Here is a 12,015-nt window from a genome sequence, read left to right on the forward strand (position 1 = left end):
CATAATTGCAATTTTTTTTCATTCTTTGGGTTATCATTGCTTGAAAGTGTCTTTTGAAGCATATTTTTAATTTTTTTTAAAGAGAGAGAGAGATTTTTTTTTTTTAATATTTATTTCTTTAGTTTTCGGTGGACACAACATCTTTATATGTATGTGGTGCTGAGGATCGAACCCTGACCCCAGGCATGCCAGGTGAGTGCGCTACCACTTGAGCCACATCCCCAGCCCACATTTTTAATTTTAATGGATATAAAGTTGGATTTGTCATTTTTTTCTTTTGTTGCTAGTGTTTTGGTGTCATATATAAGAAACCGTCACCTAATCCAATGTCATGAAGAATTTTACAATTTCAGTTCTTACATTTAGGGCCTTTGATATATTCTAAGTAGATTTTTTGATAGAGTGTGAAGCAGGGGGTCTAACTTCTTCGTCTTCTTTTTACCACTGAGCTATATTCCCAGATTTTCAAAATAATTTTATTTTGAGACAGAGTCTTGCTAGGTTGCTGAGGGTCTCACTGAGTTGCTGGAAATGGACTTGAACTTGCAATCCTCCTGCTTCAGCCTCCAAAGTTGCTGGGATTGCAGGTGTGCATCACTGCACCAGGTTCTAACTTCATTTTTTGGGCACACGACTATCCAGTTGTCCCAGCATCATTTGTTGAAAAGATTCTTTTTCCCTTATTGAATTGTCTTAATACTCTTGTAGAAAATCAATTTACTGTAAATGCAAGAATTTATTTTTGTACTCTCATTTCTATTCTGTTGATCTATTGCTATACTTTATGCTAGTATCAATGTCTTGATTACTGTAGATTTGTAGTAAGTTTTGAAATCAGGAAATGTGGGTCCTCTATTCTTTTACTGTATTTGTGTGTGTGTGTGTGTGTGTGTGTGTGTGTAGTGTAGTGTAGGTATTCCAGAATACTTTTAATTAATTCCTTTAATTTTTATATGAAGTTTAGGATCAGTATGTCAATTTCTGCAAAGAAAAAAATCAATTTGAGTTTTGACAGAAACTATGTTGAATCTGTAGATCAATTTAGGAAGTATTTACATCTTGATAATAGTAAGTCTTTCAATTATCATGAGTTATATTTCCATTTATTTAGACTTCTTTTAATCTCCTTCAACAATGTTTTGTACTTTCAAGATCATTAGTTTTCTTCTTTTTCTCTTCTTTCTCCTCCTCCTCCTCCTTTTTTTTTTTTTTTTTTTTTTTTGATGCTGGGGATTGAACCCAGGGGTGCTCTACCATTGAACTTCATCCCCAGCCCTTTTAGTTTTCGTTTTGAGATAAAGTCTTACTAAGTTGCTTTGAGCCCCAAACTTGTGATCCTCCTGCCTCAAAACTCCCAAGTTGCTGGGATTATAGATATGTGCTACCATGCTCAGTAGTTTGATATTTCTTTTGCTAAATTGTGCCTCTGGATTGACATTTGTGAAACCTGGTGTAGGATTTTCCCTCTATGAAAATCACAAATCTTAAAGACCTTTTGATTGCACTCGAGAAAACATGCATAGGCACTTGTCCCTATATGCTAGCCTGGAGGGGGTTTAGTCAGGTCGAATGTGCAGGGTCTTAGGTGATTTCTCAGTCCTTGGGTTTATGAAGGTGGTATTGCTTAAGCCCAGGCACAGAAAAACCAGGAAAAATACCAGAAAGACAATTCATGATGAGGCACATCTTTGTATCTTATATCCAGGAAAAGGAGTAACAGAATATTGTCACTGGCTCTCTTCTGAAGCTTACCCATCTCTAACTACTCTTGCTCTACTCACCTAGCTCTGCCTCTGGGAAACCTTCCCTAATCCTCCAGGATTGGTACAGATGCTCCCTTTCATCTGTGCCCATGATGTTTTTGTAACATTTCTTATATAGAATTGGTCCTTCCTATTTACTTTTCTTTCTTCTCTGCAGATTGTAAGCCCTTCCAGCAGAGAAAATACTGTTAATCATTGAACCTCCTAGGAAAGCGATAGCAAAGATAACTTGAATGAAGGAATAAATGAGTATAATGCGTCTTCTTTCTTTAGAAGAGAATATTTTTACAGCATTTATATATATATATATATATATATATATACACATATGTATATATGCACACATGCATATATGAATGATTTTTTTAAAGTTAGGTGCTTTGTAAGTATGTTTGGGTTAGTGGAAAGAGGATTAAATTTAATGTCAGGAAACTGGCTTGAGTTCCAGTTCTGACTCTTGTACTTATTATAGGCTGTATGACCTTGAATAAATCATTAGCCTTCTCTGGATCTGATCCATCATCTATAACAGAGGAAGGTGGAACTACTGAACTTCAAGCTTCCCTCCAGCCTTGGTATTTTCTGTGAGACTCTGAAAACAGGGCAAGTCCACATTTCAGATGTAGGCTCCCTTCCAAACAAGTAATTCAACAGAAGCTGAGATCCTCAGCCTTTTTCAGGGGCCTCCGCCTCCTCTCCCTCCTCCATGTCTTAGCAAATATTAATAGCCAAGAGCCTCGCTGAGTGTGGTTTTTAATAGAATCCAATTTCAGTCCATTTAGAGTGGGACTTTTCATGCTGACTCCGTAATTTGAACTATGCCACGACTGATGGACTGAAGGCATTTCCCCCCGCCTCTGCTGCTGCCCTGGGCTGGTGCAGTCATGGGAGTGGGCAATGTGGCATCTCAATCAAAGCAGCTGCACATCAGCTATTTGACCTCGCAACCAGTCTTGTCTTTCCTGCCCTGAGGCATGTGATGAGGATACCAAGGGCGCTGGAAGGAGAGTGGGAAATGACCACTCTGTTTCCAGACAATTGCCTTCTTGTAGCTCAGAGACTGCTGGCTTCAGGGTGAACTGTCTGGAAGAAACCCATGTTGCTCTTTGGATGTGACGGGAGGACAGTAGGTTCTGAAAACTATCAGAATGATTCCCATTGATTGCTGTAAAGTGTCTGCTATGCCTGGAGAGGTCCTGGGGTGGAGTTCAGGACTTCCTCTGTCCCTTACTCAACTCTCAAGCATTTGTCCTGTTGACAAGAGAGCAATCCAAGGGCTCGTTGGGAAGTCCCTTCCTCCTAGAGTGGAGAGTGTGGGGGATATGAAAGACAAGCATGCAGGGATTAGTAGCCCCTCTGTAAGTGAGGAAACTGAGGCTGAGGCACTGGGGGAAGGAGGTGCAGATCTATTCTGTGCTTGCTCTGTAGCAAGTACTGAGCCGGGAGACAGTTACTCCTTGTTTTTAATTTTTTGGTTGCAGATGGACACAATAGTTTCATTTTCTTTATTTTTATGTGGTGCTGAGGATCGAACCCAAATGTCTCACACACGCTAGGCAAGTGCTCTACCACTGAGCCATAACCCCAGATCAGACAGTTACTTCTTTTTTCTTGAATTTTTTTTTAGTTGTAGATGGATATAAAATATTTTATTTATTTATTTTATGTGGCGTTAAGAATCTAACCCAGTGCTTCACACGTGCTAGGCAAGCACTCTACCTCTGGGCCATAACCCCAGTCCCCTACCACCACCCCCAAGTTAATTCTTAACCCTTCCATATCCTTTTTAGGGACATAACATTGTTTCCATGTGCAGGTTAGGAAAATGAGGGTCAGAACAATTAAGCCACTTTCCCAGGGTCACAATCATTCCTAGATGGTACATCTTGGATTCAAGCAAAAGTCCTTCCAAAAGGTCATGTGGTTAGAAATTTAGAGCTGAGTGCTCTAAAATGAGTCTTCTGGTCTACCTCCGTGGTGGCTCCTCAGCATCTGGATCATCAGAAACACTTCAACACGTTTTAAAAAGCTTTAGTATCTTGAGCATTATCCCCGTGAGTCTGATTTATTGGGATTGGAGCAGAGCCTGAGATGATATATTTTTAAAAAGCTCTTGCAAGTGATTGTGATGATTTGGAGGCACAGGGCTGGAGCACATGGCTTCTCTGCTGACCCAGGCCTCCCAGGACTTCTTCATTTCTCAGAAGTACAGATCTAGTCCAGCCCTGCATTTACCACAAGTGACATTTGCTGTTGAATCCATTATTCATCTGTGGCAGGCTCAATGTTCAATAGCTTTTGAGTACCTATAATGTGCCAGGCACTGGACTGGACATTGTTTTTGTTTAAATTTTTGTTTAGTGGTAGATGGTCACAATACCTTGGTTTTATTTATTTATTTTTATGTGGTGCTAAGGATTGAACCCACTGTCTCACATGTGCTAGGCAGGTGCTCTACCACTGAGCTACATACAACCCCAGCCCCTGTGCTGGACATTCTGACTGCAAAGATCAATCGACCACAGTTCCTGCCTTGGGGGGCATCCGTATGGTGGGAGAGATGAATCCAACTAGGAAATTCCAATTATTTGAAGCACATGCTGGGCAGAGGTAGGCTGGTGTTGCTTTGGGAGCAGTGAACCCAGATCAAGACTTACAGGAATTAGCAAGGCAAAGAGAGGATGGAAGGAGTGAGAAATGACAAGGAGGCAGAGGGAACAGTGTAAAAAGTCCCAAAAGCTCAATGGTTCAGGGCTATGTGACAGTAAAATGCAGGATACCTTGAAAAGAGGGCCAGGAGGTAAGCCTGGGAAAGTCAGAGGGAGCAAATACATGAAAGAAATGTTAAGGGGTTAGTTATATGTTAAGGAATTTGCCCTGTTTCCTAAAGGTGATGAGAAGCCATGAAAAATCTTTAAGCTCTGGAACGACACATTCAGATTACATCTGAGAAGGGTCACTCTGGTAGAAATGAGAGAAAAAACTGGAGGCAGGAGAAGCCAGCAACAGAGGAACAAATTAATTGCAGAATTAAGAATTTATGTATGTCAAAAAGCACCATAAACAAAATTTGAAAGCAAAGCACTTGGAAAGCATATTTGCAGCATTTCTTGACAAAATAATATTCTTCAAATTACAAATCGATAATAAACATACCAATATCAAATAAATAGAAAATTCACAAAGAAAGAAGTACAAATGGTCAATAAGCATATGAAAATGTTATTCACTAATAATCAAAGCTAAAATAAGATTGACATACTATTATTTTGCCTGTCAAATTGGTAGAGATTTGATTAGTGATAATACCCAGTGTTAGGTTGCAGGAAACAGGACACTCTAGAGATTGCAAATAGGACAGTGTTTTGGTACAAACTTCCTGGGGGGCAATTGGCAATATGTATCAAAATTCTTAAAAATAGCCAAGCAATTTCCTTCTTGGATATAACCTAAGGAAATAGTCATAGGGGTGTGCAAATTTTAGCTACAGGGTTGTCTGTTGCACCATTATTTACAAGAAAGCCTGGGAACAAATGAAATTTGGGTGTTGATTACAAAATGAGGGTTCATCCATACAATGAAGATGCTATTTCCAAAGTCTGGAAGACATACATAAAAAAATGTTCAGAATATATTCAGTGAAATAATAAAAGGAGCAAAAAAAAAAAAGTGAGTCCAATAAGCTACCACTGTGTGTGATAAAAGTATACATGTATGTTCAAAAATGTGTATCTCTGAAAGGATATTCAAGAAATTAGAGGCAAACTAGATGTTGGCAGACAGGGAAGGAAGAGTTACTTTCGACTATAGAGCTTTTTGTACTTTTTGAATTTTGTTTCTCTATATGTATTACCTATTCTAAAATATAAATATGCATTTTGAAAAGTAAGTTATTAAAGATTATATACAGTGTGATCCAGTATTTTTCATAAAAAACAAAACAAACAAAAAAACCTGTGCCTGTGTGTGTGCATACATTTATACCAAAAAGAACAAAAGATATAGTTCTTGGGTGGTAGAGTTATGAGTTGAATTTTGTCATTTTTTTTTCTTTTTATTGTTCCCCCTAAATTTTCTACAATACACGTGTGAGACTTTCATAATTAAACAAAAAGTATAATTTTTTTTCCTCAAAAAAGTCTATCACAAAAGTCCAGGCAGAAGATGATGATGCAGGTCAGACCCATGATTAGTGCTCTGTCTATAGAGTTCAACAGTGACATCCGAAAAGTGTGTAATTAAACCACAGTCCCTGTTTTTAAGAGGGGTGGAGAGAAGGAAACTGAAGAGTTAATAAGGTTAAATGAACCTGATTTTGATTAACAGCTCTCTGTTGGACAAATGCATCGAAAATTCAGTCCTACCACCCTAAACATCAACCAATCACCCAGGCAGCTTTTTTCGGGGGGTGGGCATGGGGGTGGGGGATTGTTCAAGTTTGGGTCACAGTGAATGGAGTTCCACTAAGCATATGTATCTAAGTCAACAGACATGCCAATGGCTTATACACTTGTGTGAGCTTCTGAGAGGTCGTCCTCACCTAGTTCTGGTTTCTAAGTGTTCTCTTTGGGATGGTAACCATCTTGTTCCTATCTGTCCAGTCCTGTCCTAATGCACACATTTAGGCAAGACTTCTTTCCTACCTCCATGTTGGAAATAGTTACTCAGAGACCTTTCAGATGCATGAAGAATAAAGAAAGACCCTGCCAATTTGAACTGGTTCTGCAGGCCACCTCTGACCTCATCTTTATCCTTCATCTTCTAACAAACAGTTAGCCAACTCATGAACTTTCCCAAGTTGAAGGCTTGGGAAAGGGGGAGCTTTGTGCGTATGCTGATGCTCAGCCTGAGGGTAGTTTTGGGTTGGGGTCATATTGAAGCCATTTTGGAGGAAAAGGGATAGAGAGAAGGATGTGATAGGGGTGGGGGAACAGGAGCAGAAAATGTGGCAGCTAGAATGGCTTTTTCTTCTCCTCTTCTCCAGAGGGTGAGCTACAGGTAAGCAATTGTGGACCCCTGGATATTTCTAGCACCTTCCACAGCTCCCTTTTGAAAGTCTTTGGGGAGCTATGTGAATATAACCTGTGTTGCTGGCTTTTGGGCCCCTGGGCAGTGATTGGATCTTGCAGTGACAGAGCCTCTGCTTAAATAAATAACCCATAATTAACTTTGCATTTCCCCTTTGTCTGTACCTATAATTGTAATCCTTTCCCAGTGCTGGGGATGGGGTGGGGATGCAGGGTGGGTTACTTAGATACGTGCTGGCTTCATCAGTAAGTAGAATGGACACTATATGAAAAAACTGTTGGATCTCAGCTGTCTTTGCTGGTCTGTCACTGCTCTGACCTCTAGGGATTCTGATCACTGATCTTTTTCTGCCTTGGGTAAAAACAAGAGGGGGCCCATGTACCACTACTGACATGGCGAAATAATTTCAACCTAATGCTTATTGTCCAGGTCTGAAACAGTTGTAACGCCCTAACATACTATGTACAGAGTCAACTAAGTATAGGATAATTATTAGCTAGAGCTCTCAGTCAGATCTGGTTCAAATCCTAGCCTTTGTCCCTTAAGGCCATGCAACCTTAGGGTAGTTAATTTTCTGTTTTTCAGTTTTCTTATCCATCACATGGGAATAGTATCTCACAGAATAACTGTATGAAAGAAATGAGATTGTCTGTGTAAGATCTGAGGATAGTGCATTTAATAAATCCTAACTATTCACATTATTGCGTCAGTATATATCTTAATTTTGTACAATAGTATCTCACTAATCACACGAAAAATACACCAAAGTGCTCTGAAAACATTGAAGCATCGTATAAATCAAAGGTGTCATTGGTAGTAATCTCATACGCATTTCTCAACTCTTCCAATCTCCTTGAAGACTGGGACCATATCCTGTGTCCCAGGGCATATTGCACTACAATGAGCAAAACAGCAAGCCCTCAGTCAATGTTTCTTGTTTGACTGAAACAACATGGCATAGCATAAAGAGCAGGGGTACCAGGAGACTAGGCTGGGATAAAGTTATTTTAAGGCAGGAGAGTCAGTCTGCAGTTATAATTTATTCATTCAACAAATATTTGCTGAGCACATTTTATGTGTTAGATATGGAGTCCAGATCATTTCATCAAAAAGAGGCCGTCCAGGTTCCCACGGAAGCCAGGCCCCAGGGCAGTCTCCATGATCCCAGCCCACTCTGTAAAGCACAAAGGCCGCAGTCAATGTGGCATAGGGCTTGGGACAGATGGCTCTGCACTTTGGGGGAAGCCCATCCGGCCCAGTTGTAAGCAGCTCTGAGGGAGGCCTGGGGGAGGAGGTGAGGGAGGGAGGGAGTGGATCCCCACAGGGTGACAGGAACCACGCCTGAAAACTTGTTTTTATTTACACTTAAGGAGTCCACAGTGGGATCCCCCAGCCTACACAATGCTCTTTCCCTTACCCATCATCTGTCCCTCCCCTGTCACCAACATGCTCTGCCCTTGTGCTGTCCCAGCTGCCGACTGGCTGGGAGTTGGGGGAATGGTATGTGTGGTCACCAGAGGGCACTGGGCGTGGGCCTCAATGGCATGTGAATCCTGGCAGAGAGAAGGAAGCACAAGCCAAGCCAAGTGACAGGGAGGGTGGCAGGGGCTAAGGTGACAGGGGGCTGGGGGGCGGGGGTCCAGTTACAAGTCCAGTCTTTAATGTTGGCTCCGCCTGTGCTTCTGGTGGTTTGCTTCAGCCCTAGATTTGTCACAGTTGCCTTAAGGTGTCCTGGTCCATCAGGAGGACATAGCAGGTTCCAGACCGTGGGCTCCATGCCTGCTGCCTTCCCTGCATTCTCAGCCTGTGAGACTCCCCCCCAGCAGACGTTAGGCCCCTCTCAGTCGCTGACCTGCCAGTGAAGAGGAGTCTGGGCAGCCCACCAGATTCCAAATGTGCATCTCACCTTCTTTTCACACTGGGCGCAGACAGAGTTGAGGAACAATGGGAGGAAGAAGGGGAGCTGGAAGAAGTGGGGGTAAAGGGACAGAATCTAGGGTGGGGCTCTCCACCAGTGGGTGCCTGGAAGTCTCCAGTCAGGCGTGGGTGTCTCTGGAGAGGCTTGGTAGTTACATGGCTTCTTTCTCCCTCTGGGAGCATCTGCTGAGCTTCATCTCTGTCAGCTGGATATACCGAATCACGTTGGTGTCTGCGAGGAGACAAACATACCTGAGGGGACAGCCAGGAGGGCACAACTGCAGCTACACCGAATAGGGCAAAGCTGGGCCTGCAATTCAGGGACAGGGCAGGTGACTCACTCAGCCAAGGTCCCTTGGCCTTCCCATGGTGGTGCCTGAGAGGGGAACCAGATGTTGGCCTTCTCTTTCACTACCTCTCCTTGCAAATGTGGACAGCTCGCTGTGACCCCAAGGGGACAGGCAGGAGGGAGAGGAGAGGAGAATTTCTCTTCCATTTCTATGCAGCAAACATCCCAGTCCCTCTCAAATCAGCGGAGATTAACCTTAGATAAATTACCAACTCCTTGGAACCTAATGTCTCACTTGCAAGAAAGAACCTTCATTTTTGAATGCCTGCTTTGTGCTGCTTTTGCTTGCTAGTTCATTTATCACTGGATTTTTATTTTTTTCCCAGGCCTGGGGATCAATGCAGGGCCTTGCACAAGCTAGGCAAGCACTCTACCACTGACCTACACCCTCAGTCCTTTTTAAAAATTGTATTTTGAGACAAGGTCTCGCTGAGTTACCCAGGCTGGCCTCAAACTCATGATCCTCCTGCCTCAGCCTCTGGAGTAGCTGGAATACAGGCATGTGCCTCTGGGCCCAGCCTGTGCCAGTTTTAAACATTCATTTTCTCATTTAATCATCACTACACTTCTGCAAAGAATTTTATCCTCATCCTCACTGGGACTGGGAAGACTGGGACCTGGAGAGATCAAGTAAGATACCTAAGGAGACGCATAATAAATGGTGTGCCTAATTCCAAAGCCTGGCTCTCCTATGGAATAGAATACTATTCTCATGCTATGTGTGGTGGTGCACATCTGTAATTCCAGCAGGTTGGGAGGCTGAGGCAGGAGGATTGCAAGTTCAAAGCCAGCCTCAGCAAAAGTGAGTTCCTAAGTAACCAAGTGAGACCTGTCTCTAAATAAAATATAAAATAGGGCTGGGGATGTGCTTAGTGGCCAAGTGGCCCTGAGTTCAATCCCTGGTACCTGCTCACCAAAAAAAAAAAAAAAAAAAGAATATTATCCTCACAAAGTTGACATGAGGACCAAGATAGATAAGTCTGAAAATGCTTAATACAATGATCAATAAATATTAGTTGAATGTGCTTTTTTTTTTTTAACTTGAAGAGTTTATAATGACTTTGTTTCACTTAGTTTTGTCTTTATAAGTCAGACAACCACCTTTCCACATCTGGGACATTTCCCCTCAATTCCAGTCCTCAAATTAGTGAGCAGGCCGTGACATGGAACAACTGCTTAGCTCTGCATACATCAGAGCAAAATAGTTACAGGGTTACCAGGATATCTATATCCAGAAATAGAAATGAATACTGTATCATGCTCGAAAGTGCCAGGCAGCATCCAGAACAATACTGGCACAGAGTAGGTGCTCAAGAAAATTCTCGAGCCCAGTTCTCAGTTCTCAGGTTGCTAACAGTATAGTTGCTAGAACACAATTTATATACAGAAGACAAACCAATATCACATAAAAATAAAGAGGTGTTCTTAGAAAAGTATTTATATGGACATTTGCAAACAGATCCTGAGGTTCTTAAAGACTTCATGGAAGGAGGATTGCATTAAAAAAATAGTACTATATGTTAATAATCAAGTCAAAGAAATCGTTTGACTATTACCTCCTCAGAGAGGCTCTTTCTGATCACCTGGCTGAAAATAGCACTTCTTTTTCCCTGCTTTAGTTTCTTCAGAGCATTTGCCACTACTAAAAACTCTATCATCTATTTGTCCATTCGCAAACTGTCCATCTTTCTCCACTCGAATGGGAATTCCTTGAGCCACGACTACCCTCCTGCTAGAATAGTTGCTGGCCCACTGTATGCTCTCTATAAATGTCTGTGAAATGAGGGAGTGAATGAATGATCGGGTGAGCTAATGTACATGATCTCCATGAATGGTAGAGGTCACACTCACTTGCCAACCAGGGGTAGGGAGCATGTCTTCTCATCTCCGTTCCCAGGACCCACCACAAATGGGGGTCTGTGGTCAGAATCTGACATTCTGAGTTGGACATGGCGAAACATTCTGCAGTCTATTTGGAGAGAGAGGTGCCCCTGCTCCCTGGAACCCAGACCCCAGGTGAATGCACAGCTGTGTGCTCTCCTCGTTCCAGATCTTACCATTCACCTGACCCCTGATTTGCATCTCTGTCCCCACCAGGCCCTGGCTAGCCTGGGTGCTGCAATGAGAAGACCCCAGGAGCTGCCAGAGGGGACTGATGGAAAGCGGTAACCGCTGCCTTACCTGTTGGTTGTCGGGTTCTTGCTTCCTTCAGGTAGTAGAGTGCTTTGTCATAGTCCCCAAGGTGGTAGAAGGCCACTCCAGACCGGTAGAGGGCCTTGAAGTTCTCCCCTTCCTTCTTCAGCACTTTGAGGCAGTACTCCTTGACTCGCTCGTAGTTGACCAGCTCAGCCTGGAGCAGGCAGGCTGTGGAGGAAGGGAGAAGAGAGGGGACGTGCCATCAACATGACAGCAGCAGTCTGTGGGTCTGTCCTCAGTTCCTTCTCTCCAGAGGAGGTTAGATGCACTGGGCTTTCCACTGGGGGTTAAGCCCTCAACAGGACTTCTAATCATCCTGGGTTGCGGGACCAGTTTCATCAGCAACAAGCTATGTGACCTTGAGCCAGTGATAGAGCCTTGCATCAGGAGCTGAGGGATGCCTCTCCTCTCCTAAAAGACATGTTGGAGTCCTGACCCTCCATACTTGACAATGTGACCTTTTTTTGGGAAATAAGGTCTTTCTAGAGATAATCAAGATAAGGGGCAATCATTAGGGTAGACCCAAATCCAATATGACTGGTGTCCTTATAAAAGCAGAAATCTGGACACTGAGACAGACACACACAGAGGAAAGACAATATTAAGAACCAAAGGTAGAAGACAGCCACCCTCAAGCCAAGGAATACCTGAGGTTACCAGAAGCTAAGAGGCATGGGACAGATTCTACCACAATCCTTTGAAAGAACCAACCCACCAACACCATGATTGTGGACTCTTAGCCCCCAGGACCGACAGTACAAT

The 12,015-nt window shown here is 42.8% G+C and overlaps 1 protein-coding gene across 1 annotated transcript in view; it reads right to left on the reverse strand.

Moving 5' to 3' along the window:
* Nucleotides 1-7,816: 7,816 nt before the first annotated feature.
* Ttc9 (tetratricopeptide repeat domain 9) overlaps nucleotides 7,817-12,015 on the reverse strand; it is a 30,880-nt gene continuing 26,681 nt past the window's right edge. The window contains exons 2-3 of the mRNA XM_076848123.2: nucleotides 11,239-11,421; nucleotides 7,817-8,940 (exon numbers count right to left, since the gene is read on the reverse strand). Coding sequence (XP_076704238.1) covers nucleotides 8,861-8,940; nucleotides 11,239-11,421 — 263 coding nt within the window. The 3' untranslated portion in view covers nucleotides 7,817-8,860. The remainder of the gene's footprint in view (nucleotides 8,941-11,238; nucleotides 11,422-12,015) is intronic.

This window comes from Callospermophilus lateralis, chromosome 3 (genome assembly GCF_048772815.1).
Source record: "Callospermophilus lateralis isolate mCalLat2 chromosome 3, mCalLat2.hap1, whole genome shotgun sequence".
Lineage (NCBI taxonomy): Eukaryota > Metazoa > Chordata > Mammalia > Rodentia > Sciuridae > Callospermophilus > Callospermophilus lateralis.